The sequence below is a fragment of the Cebus imitator genome, unplaced genomic scaffold (genome assembly GCF_001604975.1).
Source record: "Cebus imitator isolate Cc_AM_T3 unplaced genomic scaffold, Cebus_imitator-1.0 Scaffold358, whole genome shotgun sequence".
Taxonomy (NCBI): domain Eukaryota; kingdom Metazoa; phylum Chordata; class Mammalia; order Primates; family Cebidae; genus Cebus; species Cebus imitator.
The window spans coordinates 1,017,624-1,034,946 of NW_016107673.1; the positions used below are offsets into that span (position 1 = coordinate 1,017,624).

The following is a 17,323-nucleotide window of genomic DNA, read 5'->3' on the forward strand; positions in this document are numbered from 1 at the left end:
TTAACTTCACATTAGGTAAGAGCTTACCATAATATAATCAAATACATAAAAAAGACTATCAGCTGAAGCAAAAATTTTTGTCATCAAAATCTTCCTTAAATGGCATATGACCTAGAAGCACCTTCCCATAAAGGCAGGCCATTTGCCGGTAAAGCCAAGACAGTACAGGCTAAAGGTTCCCAACTTGTTCCAGTGGCAGAGCATTTGCTAATCAGTGTTCTTTGCAGAACATGAAATATTAAGACACATATTCTATCACAGCAGGGACAATGTTAGTAATGACTTTAAAACTTGAAATCAAAACTACAGGAACATGTTTGTAAGAGAAAAACAAAAGTATTAAAAGTCATTTTCCCTTTAATACTTCCATTATCAGCAAGGCATGGTGGCTCATGCCTGTAATCCCAGCACTTTGGGAACCCGAGGCAGGTGGATTGCTGAGCTCTGGAGTTCAAGACCACCCTGGGCAACATGGTGAAATCCCATCTCTACTAAAAATACAAAAAAATTAGCCAGGCGTGGCAGCATGTGCCCGTAGTCCCAGCTATTTGGGAGGCTGAGGCAGGGGAACTGCAAGAACCCGGAAGGCTGAGGTGGTAGTGAGCCGAGATCAAGCCACTGCACTCCAGCCTGGGTGACAGGGTGAGACTCCATCTCAAAAAAAAAAGAAAAAAAAAAAGAAAACCTCCATTATCATTGGTTCACTTATTTTACAATCTTTCACTACTCACTAGCAAGTAAACTGAAGCAAACACCAAAGATTTTCTTTTCTACTTTATGGAAGAAAAACAAAATTGAAAAAAAAATGCTTTTTTTTCCCCCTGTGAACTGGGAAAATATCACTATTAAATTTGTTTCATTCACTTATGTTTAATAAGTCCCTGGGCCAAACACCCACGTCTGTCAGGATTCTTCCTAAACAGCCATATGTACTCTCTCCTAAAGAAGATCTGCCTGACAAGGTGCCTGCACACAGTGAGTAAAGCAGGGTCTTCTTTTACACCTGTCCTTTCACAATTGCCCTCCCATTTTACTAAGAAAGGCAGAGATCTCCCACTTAACCTGAAATTCTCTATAGTATACATATGTTGCTCTGAAGTGCAATAAATAAATCCTAGGACACTAAACAAAGAGACAATTATAAATATTTTCATTTTAGTATCTTGCCTCTTCCATCCTCCAGCTGACTGTCAAAAAATATATCCTCCTAAGGGGACAAGCCCATGAAAAGAAAGAGAGAACAATCTTAGTACTCAAAGAGCATGTAGGTGGCTGTTAGGAGCTGAGGGTCTCAGTCCTGCAACTACAAGTTCATGAATTCTGCCAGTGATCACATGAGCCTGGAAAAAGAGCCCAAGCCTCAAATGAGACTGCAGCCCCAGCCAAAACTCTGATTTCAGCCTTGTGAGACATAAGCAGAAATCCTAGCTGTGTCTAGACTTCTTACCTATATAAACTGTGAGATAATAAATGGGTATTATTTTAAGTCACTATGTGATAATTTATTATGTAGCAATAGAAAACTAATACAATGAGCCAGACCTGCAGCTCCAAGATTTCAATGAAGATATTTTTAAAGAATGTGACTGGCTGGGCGCAGTGGCTCACGCCTGTAATCCCGGCACTTTGGGAGGCCGAGGCAGGTGGATCACAAGGTCAGGAGTTCAAGACTAGCATGGCCAAGATGAAGAAACCCCATCTCTACTAAAAATACAAAAATTAGCCACTCAGGAAGCTGAGGCAGGAGAATCACTTGAACCCAGGGTGCAGAGGTTACAGTGAGCCAACATCATGCCATTGCACTCCAGCCTGGGCGACAGAGTGAGACTCCATCTCAAAAAAATAAAAAAAGAATGTGACAAGATAAAATGCATTTTATCTATAAATATTATCTCAGCTAAGATGTACTGAAATCAATACTTTATTATCCCAATCTTTCTTGGATATATTGGATTAAACAAAGTTCTCTAAAGCCACATAAATTACTTTCCAGGTCCAGTGGTTTCCAACATTTTGCTTTAAACAAAATTCAGGAGAATCCAACTGAGTTGCTGGCTGATAAATCATAAAAAATCATTTTTGTAAGGCCAGGTGCTGTAGCTCATGCCTGTATGTAACCCCAGCACTTTAGGAGGCCGAGGAGGTCGGATCACCTGAGGTGAGGAGTTGGAGACCAGCCTGACCAACATGGAGAAACCCCTTGTTCTCCTGAGGCAGGAGAATTACTTGAACCTGGGAGGCAGAGCTTGCAGTGAGTTGAGACCGTGCCATTGCATTCCAGCCTGAGCAACAAATGTGAAACTCTGTCTCAAAAACAAAAATCATTTTTGAGAATAGATTCACTATATAAACTGAAAAAATACATATAATTTGAAAGAAGTTTAAAAATTAGGTTTGATTACTTTAAATTTTTCCTCTACTTATGTTAACAAGGGCTCTCAGGGCTTACATCTATAAAAATGAAATATAGGAACAGAATTGATGGTGAACCCTGATTCATTCCAGCAAGACCCTGTCTCATTCTAGTAATAAGTAATACTCACCCATGAAATGTGAAGTAACTTTAAAACAATGCAGACAGTTGCATGGATGTTACTGAAATATGCATATTCAATAAAGCTTTATGGTTATCCATTATTTTTCAAAATCCATGTACGTTTCTTTGATCAACTGTGTCCTATTTACAATTCAGCTCAAGTTCTGGGACTGTGGCACACTCTTTTAAGCCCAGTAATTTCGGAGGCCAAGGCAGGAGGATCACTTGAGCCCAGGAGATCAAGACCAGCCCTGACCAGTCTTGGCAACATAGTGAGACCCCATCCCTACAAATTTTTTTTTTTAATTAGCTAATTGTGGTAGCATGTGCCTGCAGTCCAGGCTACTCAGGAGGCTGAAGTGGGAGGATCGCTTGAGCCTGGGAGGTTGAAGCTGCAGTGAGTCATGATCATGCCACTGTACTCCAGCCTGGGTGACAGAATGAGGCTCACAGTAATAATAATTCAGTTCAAAAGACAGGTTTCAAAGCTTTATGGTCAAAGGGAAAATATTTTAAAATTCAGGATATAGACTTTTTTGTTGTAGAGAAGTATAAATACAAAAGTGGGATCAAAAACTTTTAAATCTAAAAATATTATATTAGAATTAGGTAGGGGAATGAAAAAAGTTCACAGAGAAAAAAAGGACAATGTAAAATTTCCAGCTTTTAAAGGCACACTTTTCATATATATTTTTGGAATATGATGGTGGATATCAATTTATTTTGGTATTTAAATTCCATTCGGCACATTTAAAAGATTGATGGAACTGTTTTTTTTTAAAACATCAGTATTTATAACATATGAAATTATATCTATTGCAACTATTTAAATGTAAGATGAAAATTTCTAGATGTCAGCATAAAAATGTGCAAGTTTTTCAAAATTCTTTTGGGGATACACAGCAAAAAAAGTTAGAAAACTCCTAATTTAGGATAAAGAATCAAGTAGATTCAGTGATGAAAAGATGTTAGCCTGGCATGAGAATGAAGGGAAGAATAATACCTAGGTTTCTAGCTTGAGGACTGGATATACCATTTATATTAGAGATACAGGTTTACGGGAGAAAATAACAAGCTTGGTTTGGGTTATACTCTGAACATTGATGAGGGACTGTCCAGGAAGCAGGAGGATGTAGCAGTTTTAGAAAGGCTGCAGAGAAGATCTCTCCTACAAAATGATGTTTGACTACAGGACCTAAGGGAGTTTAAAAGGACCAGCCACATGATTATCAGAGGGAAGGGTGTTTCAGGCAGAAAATTCAGAAGTACAGAAGTCCTAAGACTAAAACATGTCTATGTTATAGAAACAAGAAAATCAGCATAGGGCAGAAGCAGAACAAATAAGGGACAGTATTAAAGAGGCCAGAGAGGTAAAAGCGGGAGTGGGGGGGCAGCCCCAGACTGCAGAGGGCCTAGTAAGCCGTTGGGAGGACTTTGACTTTTATTCTGAGAAGCACTGAGAGGGTTTTGAACAAACGAGTGAAATGATCTCACTTATCTCTACTGTGTTTGGGGGAAAAAAACTTAAACAGGGCAAGAGTAGATGAGCAGAGACCAGTTAAAAAGATATTTCAATATTCCAGGAGATTGGTGATGATGACTTGGTTCCACTGGGTAAGTCAAAAAGTATAAAATGGTGACTAAATACAGTTCTAGTCTGAGGTAGAGCTAAAACGATGTGCTGACAAGTTTAGATGTGTGGTATGAAAAAAAAAAAGACAATATTCAAGAATAACTTAAGATTTTTAGTTTGAGCAACTGGAAGGATGGAGTAGCCATTTATTAATATGTGAACCACTACAAAAGGAACAAGTTTGTGGGGGAAGAAAAGGAGTTCAGCATTGGTTGAGATGCCTGTGTGGAAATATCAAGTAAAAAGTTGGCCGGGTGTGATGGTTCATGCCTGTTAACTCAAACACTTTGGGAGGCTGAGGCAGGAGGAACACTTGAGCCCAGGTGCTGGAGACCAGTTTGTGCAACACAGTGAGACCCCGTCTCTACAAAAAGTGTTTTAAAAATTAGCTGGGTGTGGTGGCACACTCCTGTAGTCCCAGCTATCTGGGGACAGGTCGGGGCGTGGGGGCTCAGTTGGGAGGATCATTTGAGCCTAGAAGGTTAAGGCTGTAGTGACCTGTGATCTTGACACTGCACCCCAGCCTGGGTGACAGAGTGAGACCCTCTTTCAAAGAAAAAGTTGAACATCCATGTTTAAGAAAGATGTCTGAGCCAAAAATATAAATTTGGTAATTATCAGATATAGATGATACGTAAAGCAATGAGGCAGGATGAGATCTCCAAGGGAGTATGTGTAAATAGAAACAGAAGTCTAAAAACTGGCCAGGCGTGGTGGCTCATGCCTGTAATCCCAGCACTTGGGAGGCTGAGGCAGGTGGATCACAAAGTCAGGAGTTTGAGGCCAGCCTGGCCAACTCTACTAAAATACAAAATAATAATAATAATAATAATAATAGCTGGACTTGGTAGCACATGCCTGTAATCCCAGCTATTTGGGAGGATGAGGCAGAAGAATTGCTTGAACCCGGGAGGTGAAGTTTGCACTGAGCCAAGAACGTACTACTGCACTCCAGCCTGGGTGACAAAGCAAGACTCTGTCTCAGAAACACACACACACACACACACACGCACACACACACACACACACATACAAATGGGCTCGGTGGAGGTCAGAAGGTTGTAGTCAGGAAGATGAGGAAGAATCAAGGAAAGGGGATTTAGAAGGGATATTTAGAAAAAAAAAACCCTGAAAGCTTGAAGTTCTTCTGGAAGCCAAATGAAGAAAGGATTTCAAAAGAAGAAAGAGATCAACAGTCAAATGCTGCTAATAGGTCAGTTAAGAAAGAATTACAAGATGCTTTTTATGTAAGAAGTAGTGTTTCACAGGCAAGTAGCTCACTCCTGTAATCTTGGAACTTTGGGAGGTCAAGGCTGGAGGATCATTCGAGTCCAGGAATTTGAGACCAGCCTGGGGGACATACCAAGACCCTGTCTCCATAACAAAAAAATAATAATAAGAAGAAAATTAGGTGGGTACAGTGGCACATGCCTGTAGTCTTAGGTACTTGGGAGGCTGAAGTGGGAGGATCATTTGAGCCCAGGAGTTGGAGGCTGCAGTAAGGCTATGATCATGCCACTATACTCCATCCTGGGTAGCAGAGCAAAACCCTGCCAAAAAAAAAAAAGAGAGAGACAGAGAAAGAAAGAGTGTTTGAGTTTACAAAATGACTTAATGCAGAAAAAAACTGGAGTACAGAAAATGTAAAAGAGTTAATACTAGCCCTCATATCTAGATCTTGATGTTATTTTCATTTATTTGTTTCATTTCTGCATGTTAAAATGTGAGGTGTGTAATACTTTATAGAGTTGAAAAAACTTTGTACTATCATATACTTTATGTAAAAGAAGAAAAGAACTTTTTTATAAACATGGGGTCTCACTATGTTGGCCAGGTTGGTCTTGAACTTCTAGCCTCAAGCGATCCTCCCATCTCAGCCTCCCAAAGTGCTAGGATTACAGGCATGAGCCATAGCACCCAGCCCATGGAAGTAAAGAGTTTTAGATTAATTTTTAATAATGAGCTCATGCTAAATCCGACAGTTACATTAAAATTCCTTTCTAATTCAAATATGGTGGATATAATCAAACTACTGTTCCCTTGAAAGAGATTTCATGGTTAATATAAAAGACATATACTTGATTTATGTCAGGTGGTAACACAGGTAATTCTTTGAATACTCAGCATAAAACCCTTCAATGGGATATTATTGTTCCAAATATACCATACCAAAGTTACGCTGAAAATAGAAGGCTACTAAATCATGGCTGACAGGGAGCCAAGTACAGCAAGTTAAAGTACATTCCTACCACTCATCTAGTTCTGGCTGAACTCTTCAGGTCAGTTTGGGTCATTATTAGTTTAGAATAATTCCAAAAGACTCCTTCAAGTTCTACTGTTATATTCAGTGGCTCTAGGAAATCCAGAACGGCCTGTTCTGGATTGTTCATGTCACAAAAATCACAAGATCTCTTATTAGTTTTTGGCTTTGGCTTGAAGTAATCTTTTCAAAATGCAATTCTGATCAAGTTTATCTAATTACTTTGCTATGTAAATGAGAACCCAACAGGACTTCCTGTTCTCAGGTAGAGACCTTAACTCAGTGTACCTACAGTCTACCATACTAGCTTCATCTACTTATTCTCCTTGTTCTTTAAAACAGGTCATTAAATTCAGAATCTGAGACCTATTCAAAACAAAGAAACAAATCATATTCTTACTTTCCCCTTAGCCACAAGTCCTTTTTTCCCCTTTGTTTTGTTAATTCCTAATGATCTTTCAGATAGTTGTTTAGTTCCTTATTATCTTTCTGCCACAGTCATTTAGAGCCCAAGCTTTATGACGGCAAGGGCTCTGCTACATCTTCGGTATCAAGAACAGTGTTTGCGGCCAGGCGAGGTAGCTCACACCTGTAATCACAGCACTTCAGGAGGCCAAAGTGGGAGGATCGCTTGAGCCCAGGAGTTCAAGACCAGCTGGCACAGTAATATTAATATATTTGAATATATCATCCAGAAAGAAGCATAAATGTTGCTTTCTTAAAGCCTTCTTTGACTCTTGCATATCAATGACACCAGTTATATTTTCTCAGATCACCCTATACTTTTCTTGTGGGCCTCAGGAAAGATCCAGTGCTATCTTCTAAAATACTTCTCAAGAGACATTGGTACAAAGGCAGAAACACTAGGATCTCAGTAGAATTTCACAAAACCATTTTTAAATTAAATCCCCTACCGTTCTTTTCCCTTGCCCTAGACTGCTATTAATTAACCCAGACATTCTCTCACACACCTCTTGCCTTTTAGATATCTAAGAGCAAATTGTCATTGGGTGGGGAGGTCAATATTTAACCTGAATCTAACTGGACTCAGGAACAAAGTAATTCAACCAATTCTGTCTAGTTTTCTCTGGCATTTATAACTACAGCTGGCAAGACAACAGCTATATTCTTTTCTATGGCTAGGCTAGTGAAAAACGCCTTACAGAAAAGACATTCACAAAAGAAATTATCAGGGACTGTAAAATTTGATAAAATGATTTTGAGGCCTATTTCCCATATGAAGAATGATGATCTATCTCAGCATACAATCAAATAGCATATGCACATAGTGCCAACGCATTTCAAAGACATAGGTAATAAGCTGCATTTACAAATATATATACCATGCTCTTTTTTTCTCCAAGTAACATGATAGCTTCAATGATCTTGGGGAGCATTGGTAAAGACAGTTACGTTCTTGGCTCTTTTAGGGAAGATACATAATTTAGCAGTAATGTTAACAATCCATGTATTATACATTAGTATTATCATTTCATTCTGCTTTATAGCTCTTGGTTTTTAAATGCCCTAGGTGAGGTTCTGTTTTAAAAGTTAAATAACAAACAAAAGGCTAAAGAACACCACATTTCTATTTCCAAAATTATTTTTCCATAAATTTACTTGTCCATCTCTGTGTTTTTCTTTCTTTTTTTGAGACAGAGTCTCGCTCCGTCACCCAGGATGGAGTGCAGTGCAGCGGCATGATCTTGGCTCACTCTAACCTCCGCCTCCTGAGTTCAAGCAATTCTCCTGCCTCAGCCTCCCAAGTAGCCGGGATCATAGGCAGGTACCACCACACTTGGCTAATTTTTGTATTTTTATAGAGATGGGTTTTTGCCATGTTGGCCAGGCTGATCTCGAACTCCTGACCTCAGGTGATCTGCCCACCTCAGCCTCCCAAAGATCTGGGATTACAGGCATGAGCCACCTCGCCCAATCCCATCTCTGTGTTTCTATGTAATGCAATGAATACTTGATGTTGCTTTTTTAAAAATCCCTTGTGTTTTCAATGCTGAATATATATATAATATATATATATCCAGTTTTCATAAAAATTAGCCAAAACTGGAAAATTAGCAAAAGAGAATACTGGGTGTATTTCAGTGCAGTGTATGCTTGAATCTTTTATTAATTTCTATTGACTGAGCTATTTTACACATCTATAAGATTAGGTTACAGATTTTTGGCAGATAGAGATGCAAGTAATTTTTAGCTAGAGGAAAAGACAACCCAAAGCCTACTCTTTTATGTTTCTTGTAGAATATTAATTAATTCTTTATGTAGCCCAGCAGTCTAATCTTAATACTCACTTATTAAATTGTCCATAAATACCTACCTCCTCAAATTTTCATATTAAATGACTTTAACATCTTACTAGTTCCCTCATTAAGTAATGAGCTCAACCAAAATCACTGATACATGTTCATTTATATTTGTATGGAAGTCATGACTTTACCTTTCTGAAAATCGCATTTTAACAGTTTTGGAGGTCCCACCAAGATGTCCAAGTGGACTAAACTGACAGAGCCAAGTAAACTACATTGCTCCTTTCACAGACACACAGATATCCCTTACAGAAAGCTGAGCTCAGAACTGCTATCTCATTTACATAAACCAAAACCTCAACTTTTAGAATTTTTGGTTTAGATGGTATACACCTTTGGAATGGCCTTTATTTTATCTTTGTTTTCTTACAATCCAGCATCATGCCAAGTACCTAAAATGTGTATAATAATGGTTAAGTGAATTAATGAAGCTAGAATACACCACATGTACAAGACAACAACTACTGAAGGAGAGATTCCAATCAAATCCTAGTAGTCTTTGTAACTAACTATCTAGGCAGCTAGAGGAAGGAAGTTCTAGATGCTCTGAATGTGAAGATAGAGGCTCCCCCAAAATGGTAGAAATTCTCATTGTACAAAGAGAAGGTGGCTGACACATATCAGAATTTAAAACTTCCTGCAAAGAAAGAGTGAAACTTTAGCTCCCTAAGAGCTACAGTTCTTAGCAGGCACTACAGACCTACAAGTTGCAATGTCCCAAATATCGCAAAAGTAGACATAATCTTAATTACTTTCACCAAAATTTTTCCAAAAATATTTTTTAAAATTTCCATAGGAATGTACTTCAATTCTATCCTAACAGTAAGTTAATAAATAGAAAACGTTTTCTGAATTCACCTCAAAAGACCAAATTTTCTTAGATGTATTTATTTCATAATCAAGAACATACCAGAACTGTGGAACATAACATATTATCTACAAGGTACCTCAGTTCCAGGAAAACAAGCACATGTGTAAATGCAAAGTAATAGCGCCAAAGCAATGGACTAGGATTGGATGCTAATCTTGGCTTTGTCTCCAGGCTAACTTGAAAAAAAAAAATCTGGGTCTGGCTCAAGGTAGCTGATGCCTATAACCCCAACAGTTTGGGTGGCACAGATGAGAGGATTGCTTGAGGCCAAAAGTTCAAGACCAGCCTGGACAACATAGCTGATCCTTTCTCTATTTAAAGAAAAAGAAAAATCTGTTTCTGGACATAAAGGATTATTAGAATCAAAGCTACATATTGAACGAGTTATGCAAAACACATTCAAATACTATTTGCTACCAGAAAGTTATAGATGGTACATACCTGCATCACACTGCCAACAATATAGACCTACCCTATCAGGTACTCTGTGGTCAAAGGGCTAATTACTAACTACACATTTCCCCCTTTTAATTCAGGCCAGAGTTCATTATCACCACTCAGCATATTATTCATTTCTTTCCCTCTCCTTATAGAATTGGGCGGCACAAGGAAGTAAGGTCAATTTAATACTTTACCACTTGGTATACCAATGGAATGATAACTGTCTAGCTGTCACAAGTCATCTCTGCCAGGTTCTTTAAAAAGATACTACTTGGTGTTTGCCCCGAGGAAAGCAATACCTCCTGGTAAGAATTATGAAAATAATGGAAAGTCTGCAACTCTCAATGCATGAGGAAAATGTCTTTACCTTTAAAATACACAACTTCCTTTCATTTACAGAAATTTAAAGAGGATATATTTTCCAAGTGTAGTCTTTTAAATTAATCTTTATTTTTTCTTTATTATTTCTTGGTTATTTTGCACAAAAGGCAGAAGGGACTAAGTCTGAATCAAAGGCAAAGAAAGCCTCTGCTCAGCAGGCAAATAGCTGAATCACGCACCAATTTACAGTCTTTAAATGTGTTGATCTTACAAAATGATTGATTATAAAAGTGATCGTATTGTTATTACTTAAATTCACAGAGGAAGACCGCCACCATCTACATGAGAGATGCACCCTAGCAATGCACCCAAACATGAAAAACTGATTTGCAAGAGTTGGCCCTTTTTTGTTCCTTCAAATGATTTCAAGTCCTAAATCGCAATTTGGTCGTGAAGACACTGACCAAATTTTCTAAGGGTAGTCTCTTGTAAACAGGTAAGACACCTTTTGCAGGAAGTGGGAAGGCGCTTTAAATTTACCTCGAGAATTGTAAAATGAATCAGAATATTATGACTCACTGACATTTCACACATGTGAAACACTCATATTACAAAAAAAAATTGCCTCATAAGTGGATACCCTTGACAAGCAAATCGCCTAGGGGGAACACTCCCGAAGAACTTAATTAAAAGTAATTACTCGGCCTGAAAATGTGCTTTTGTTTTAGAAACTGTCTAAACACCAGCGGCACTTTCTCTTGCCCGATTCCAGCCACAAATTGGAGGACAACAAATTGGTCAACGGCGGAAGTTGCCTGACGAAATGACTGCAACATGAAATCCAGTTTTATGATCATAACAAAACCTTCCTTCCGGGACCAGGCAAAAAAAAAAAAAAAAAAAAAAAAAAACCACACCCAAAAAAAAAAAAAAAAAAAAAAAAAAAAAAAAAAACTTGAGAAATGTCCTTCAAAATGCAACAGGCAATTGTGAGCCCCTCATCGCCAGCCAACGAGAAACGGCTCGGCCCCGGGGACTCCAGCCCTGTGGGAGGGACGAGCTGCTCTCCGTTAGAAGCTCGGGGAGATCGCGGGCCCGGCCCCCCACCCGCCGGCCGCCCCGGCCCCAGCACTGACCTTCCTCAGGGCCGAGACCAACAGTCCCCGCCATTTCGGACTGTTCTCCTCGCTGAAGAACTCGTAAGGCTGCGGCGCCTGCTGCATGGCCCCGGCGACAGCGCCTCCGCATCGGGGGCAGCCCGCGGGCCGGGCCGGTGGCCTGACAGGCAGGGCGCAGGCCGCCAAGCCTCGCCGGCGGCCGCCGCCTCCCGCCCGGGCCGAGGCTACGGCCGAGGCGGCTCGGAGGCGGCGCCGGCGGGCGGGCGGAGACCCTAGGGTCGGCTTCCTCCGCCGGGGCGGCCCTCGCCTCCCGCAGTGTCCGCAGAGGAAGCGCGGCGACCCGCGAGACCGGGCGACCCCCGGCGGCGACCTCCTTTCCCGGCGGCGCTGGCCCGCTTCTGGGGCGGCTCCTCCTCCTTTGTCTGGGTTCGCGGCCCGGCGGGGGTACAGCTGGCCCAGCCCCGCCCCGACTCCCGCTACGGCCTCGGAGGGCGGTGAGCAGCGGCGGCTGCGGCGGCTCGTCTCTTCATCGCCTTCGTCCCGCCCTCCCAGCCGACAGCGCCACCCGCCCAGCCCGCTCGAGTCACCTCCACAGGGCTCTGGGGACCGACCCGGAATGCGCGTCGGGCGAGTGAGCCTCACTATGGCGCGCACACCGCCGGCAGCCGCTGCCGCCCCTTTAGCACCAGCACAGAGTTCCTCGGGGCCACTGCCGAGCTCCGGGTCCCAGCAGCCGAGCTTCGGCCCGCCCCCTCGGCCAAGCGCTCATTTTCCCGAGTAGCCGGAGAAGCCCTACATGGAGCATGCGCGCCGCGAAGCGGACAGAGGCGCCAGCCAGCCCGGCGCGGGCGTGCGGGGCCTGGGGCCCCAGAGGAGTCCGCGTCTTTCCGGATTGTGCGAGGGGCCGCTCCAGACTCTCCAGTTTGACTGCCTTTTACACATATCCTCCCTCCTCTCGACCTGCGCAAGGCAATCCAAGCTCTGTATCACCCTTGTTGCGCCTCGAGCCCCAACAGTACCGTCGTGGGAGGTCATATAGGGATGTGGAGAGAAAGGGACATTCGGGCTGGACAGGATATTTAACGTATTGGTGCTCTACGTGGCTTGTTTTTATGAGTACTGTGTTTTATACAAAGTATATACTATACATAGTTTATCGTTAGGAGATATAGGAGATAGTAACTATTTCTTAGGGTGATGGTGTGGGGACCGAGAGATGAGGTGTGGAAAGCCCTTAGCCCGGTGGTAGGGGGTCAGAAGGGGCAGATGACAATGACGTTGATCGAGCTTTAATTGAAAGGTCCTTCACTTGCACGGGCCACTGTGCGTTCACAAAATCATACCGTTTTTACAAAACTTTCAAAAGATTTCTCTATCGTGTCATTCAAATTGTGTAGGCTTCAGGTCCTACAAAACCTGGATGGGCCTCTGGGACCCACTCATTAGCAACCCAGAAAAGATCCTGACAAGCTTTTCAATTCAAAGAGGCATAGGCTCTAGCAACTTTATCATTAGCACAAATTTCGACCCACTTAAAGGTGCTGAGCATATTACTTTTAACAGGTTGTAAAGAAGATATTTTACTCCCTATCCCTAGCCACCAGCAGTGAGAAACGGAAAAGACAACAGGGTACAAAAAATAAGTCGGTACTACAATTCAGTTCTAGGATCAGTAGCTGAACAATTATTCTCCCCAAAACATGCACCACTTTGTCATTTGGGCAAAATCAGAATGTCAGAGTTGGAAAACAAGATTATTTTTCTAATCCAAGTATCCACTAAATCAAGAGTGTCCATATCCATTGTCACGTACTTGGGATAAAAGGTGGGATGGTAAAATGCTTGTATTTCTCCCATTAATGTTTCAGTCTGTGAGAGCAAAGACTTTGGCTTATAAAGAAGTTCCATACTTTTCTCTCCTCTTCCCAGACTCCAGCTATGAACTACCATGCTGTCAAACTACTAGACCATGTATGTTCTGTTTACTCACAGGAGAGTAAAGTTGTTAGAAATCTCATTCTTGGCCAGGAATATCAGAAGGCTTTTCTGGGCCAAATAAGGCCTGAAGACTTATTTTGTTTAGCTAAGGCTTTATTTAAATTTAATTGTTAACATTTTAAAATCAAGAGTCTTCATATAAAAATCTGTATTTTCAGCTTCTTTTGACAAAGATCTGGCGACACTGGGCCCTACTGCATTCGTGCAAGAGAGTAATCCACAGGCACTGGGTAGTGGCTGCCCTCTTTATAAAAGTATGCCATCCATTTCCAGTTGGCTATACTCCCCACCTGGCACTCTTCACCCTTTTATGTAACTTGCCTAGTCTCTACAGGCATCTGAGTTGAGCAAACAGAAATGTGATCCACGTGCATGTGAGGGATAGTCCAAGAATGACAGCAGTAAAAAGTTTCCCATTCAGACAAATGGGCCATCTAGAAAAAATGTTGGATCCATACCCCATACACTACACTAGCACAAACTCCAGATATGTAAAAGGTTTAAATGTAAACAATTAGAACTATACAATAATTCATTTATAACCTTAGAACAGAAAAGACATTTTCACTATGACACAAGATCTAAAAGACTGATAAATTCAATTTCTATAAATGTATGAGCCGAGCATGGTGGCTCATGCCTGTAATCTCAACAACTCCAGTGGCTGAGGTAGAAGGATAGCTTGAGGCCAGGAGCTGAAGACCAGCCTGGCGAACACAGTGAGACCCTTTCTCTTAAAAAAAAAAAAAAAAAAAACTATGGGCCGGGCACGGTGGTTCACGCCTGTACCAGCACTTTAGGAGGCCAAGGCGGGCGGATCACGAAGTCAAGAGATCGAGACCATCCTGGCCAACATGGTGAAACTCCGTCTCTACTAAAAATACAAAAATCAGCTAGGCGTGGTGGTGTGTGCCTGTAGTCCCAGCTACTCCGGAGGCTGAGGCAGGAGAATTGCTCGAACCTGGGAGGCGGAGGTTGCAGTGAACCGAGATTGTGCCACTGCACTCCAGCCTGATGCCTGGTGACAGAGTGAGACTCTGTCTCAAAAAAAAGTATGGCAAAAAGTCACCACCAGATAAGCCAAAAGGAAAATGACAAACTGGAAAACATATCTGCAACTCATTTTTGTTTGTTTGTTTAAGATGGGGTCTTACTAGCTCAGGATGGAGTGCAGTGGCACAATCTTGGGTCACTGCAACCTCTGCCTCCTGGGCTCAAGTGATCCTCCCATTTCAGCCTCCCGAGTAGCTGGAATCACAGGCATGTGCCACCATGCCTGGCTAATTTTTTGCATTTTTGGTAGAGACAGGGTATCACCATGTTGTCCAAGCTGGTGCAACTCATTTTTGTAGTTACTTTCAGGAAAACATAAAAGAGCCACTACAAATTAAAAGACTAAAATTCAGTAAGAAAAACAAAGGGGCCAGGCACAGTGGCTCACATCAATAATCTCAGTACTTTGGGAGGCTGAGGCAGGAGGATCCCTTGAGTTCAAGAATTGAAGACCAGCCTGGGTAACATAGTAAGACCCCGTCTCTATTTAAAACAAACTTTTTAAAAAATTTAAAACAAACAAAAAAAGACATTCAAATGGCAACTAGGATATGAAAAGATGCTCAACATCATTGGTCATTAGAGAAATGCAGATCAAAACTACAATGAGGTATCATCTCACCCCAGTTAAAATGGCCTATGTCCAAATGACAGGTAATAACAAATGCTGGTGAGGATGTGGTGAAAAAAAAATCCTCTTTTTGGGGTTATACTATTACCATTTTTCACCTACTAGAATAGCACAGATGAAAAAATTTGATTACACACTATGATGGTGAAGATATGGGGAAACAAGCGTTCTAACATATTGTAAGTGTATTAGGACTATAAATTGTCTCAAGTTCTGTCAACAGCAACTAGATAATATCAAAGTTTCCCTTTGACCTAGCAAATTCTAGGAATATGTCCTGTAGGTATACTTGCTCTTATATGAAGTCACTTAGAGACAAGGTTATTCTTTGCAGTGTTGTTTATTACAGCAAAAGTAAAACAAAACAAAAAATGCCCTAGAAATAAACAATTTAAATAATCATCAGTAGGAATAGGGGACTAGTTCAATAAATAATAGTAAATCCATACAGTTGAACCTATAAAGTTATTTAAAAATAACCAGAGCTCTGTGGAACATTATCCAAGATATGCTGCAAAGTGAAAAGTACAGGATATATAGTACTGACAGTATGGTGCCACTTACATTAAAAAAAAAAAAAAAATGCAGGCCAGGCGCAGTGGCTTATACCTGTAATCCCAGCACTGTGGGAGGCCGAGGCAGGTGGATCACTTGACATCAGGAGTTCGAGACCAGCCTGGCCAACATGGTTAAACCCCGTCTCTACCAAAAGTACAAAAATTAGCCGGGTGTGGTGGTGCATGCCTGTAATCCTGGTTACTAGGGGGACTGAGGCAGGAGGATCATTTGAACCTGGGAGGCAGTGTTGCAGTGAGCTGAGATTGTGCCACTGCACTCCAGCCTGGGCAACAGAGCAAGACTGTCTCACAAAAAACAACCCAAACCAAACCAAAACAAAAATGCAGTATTTTATTATATAAGCATCTGACTCAAATAACTTCTCTGCATTTACTTTATTGGTCTGTTCTCATGCCTCTAATAACGACATACCTAAGGCTTTGTAATTTATAAAGGAAAGAAGTTTAAACGACTCACAGTTCCACAGGGCTTGGGAGGCCTCAGGAAACTTAAAATCATGGCAGAAAGGGAAGCAAACATAGCAGCAGCAAGGAGAGGTGCCAAGCAGAAGTGGGAAAAGCCCCTTAAAAAACCATCAGATTTTGTGAGAACTATCATGAGAATTGCAACATGGGAGTAATCGCCCCCATGATTCAATTACATCCCACTGGGTCCCTCCCATGAACATGGGGATAATAGGAACTACAATTCAAGATAAGATTTGGGTGGGGACACAGCCAAACTATATCAGCAAGGCTACAGAGATTTTTGTTGCCACAAGGACGAAAACTGGCTGGCTGGAAATGAAAGGGAGATTTTTCACTGTGTACCTTTTTGTGACTTTTGTTGTTGTTGAGACGGGGGTCTTCCTATATAGCCCAGGCTGGTCTCACACACCTCGGCTCAAGAGAGCCTCCCTCCTTGGCCTATCAAAGTAGTAAGATTGTAGGCATGAGTCACTTTACCCAGACTCCTTATTGTGACTTTTGAATTTGCAACCACATGAAAATGGTACTTATTCAAAACATTAAGAGGTATAATTAATGAAAAATTTCCAGTCTAATTAAAAATGTTAAAAAAAAAAATTACGCTGGGCATGGTGGCTCATGCCTGTAATCCCAGAACTTGAAAGGCTGAGGCAGGCAGATCACCTGAGGTTAGGAGTTTGAGACCAGCCTGGCCAAAATGGCGAAACCCCATCTCTACCAAAAATACAAAAATTGGCCAGGAATATGGTGGGTGCCTGTAATCCCAGCTACTTAGGAAGCTGAGGCAGGAGAATCGCTTGAACCCAGGAGGTGAAGGTTGCAGTGAGCCAAGATCGTGCCACTGCACTGTAGCCTGGGCAACAAAGTGAGACTCTGTCTCAAAAAAATAAAATAAAATGAAAGAAATGCAAGTATTAAACACACTGATAGTGTAAGAGGGAGGGCATATGCATATATAACAAAAAGCTTAATCACACATTTGAATTGAAATTAAAACACTAATTATCATATTAATAATTTTTTTTTTTTTTGAGACAGAGTCCTGCTCTGTTGCCCAGACTGGAGTACAGTGGTGCAATCTTGGCTCACTG

The 17,323-nt window shown here is 41.4% G+C and overlaps 1 protein-coding gene across 2 annotated transcripts in view; it reads right to left on the bottom strand.

Annotated features, from left to right (window-relative positions):
- Positions 1–12,279, bottom strand: part of SOS2 (SOS Ras/Rho guanine nucleotide exchange factor 2) — a 118,946-nt gene extending 106,667 nt beyond the window's left edge. The window contains exon 1 of one of the 2 annotated variants that reach the window (XM_017506729.2): positions 11,523–12,279. In XM_017506729.2, coding sequence (XP_017362218.1) covers positions 11,523–11,609 — 87 coding nt within the window. In that variant the 5' untranslated portion in view covers positions 11,610–12,279. The remainder of the gene's footprint in view (positions 1–11,522) is intronic. The other variant, XM_017506730.2, reaches the window with a different exon arrangement.
- Positions 12,280–17,323: the final 5,044 nt, after the last annotated feature.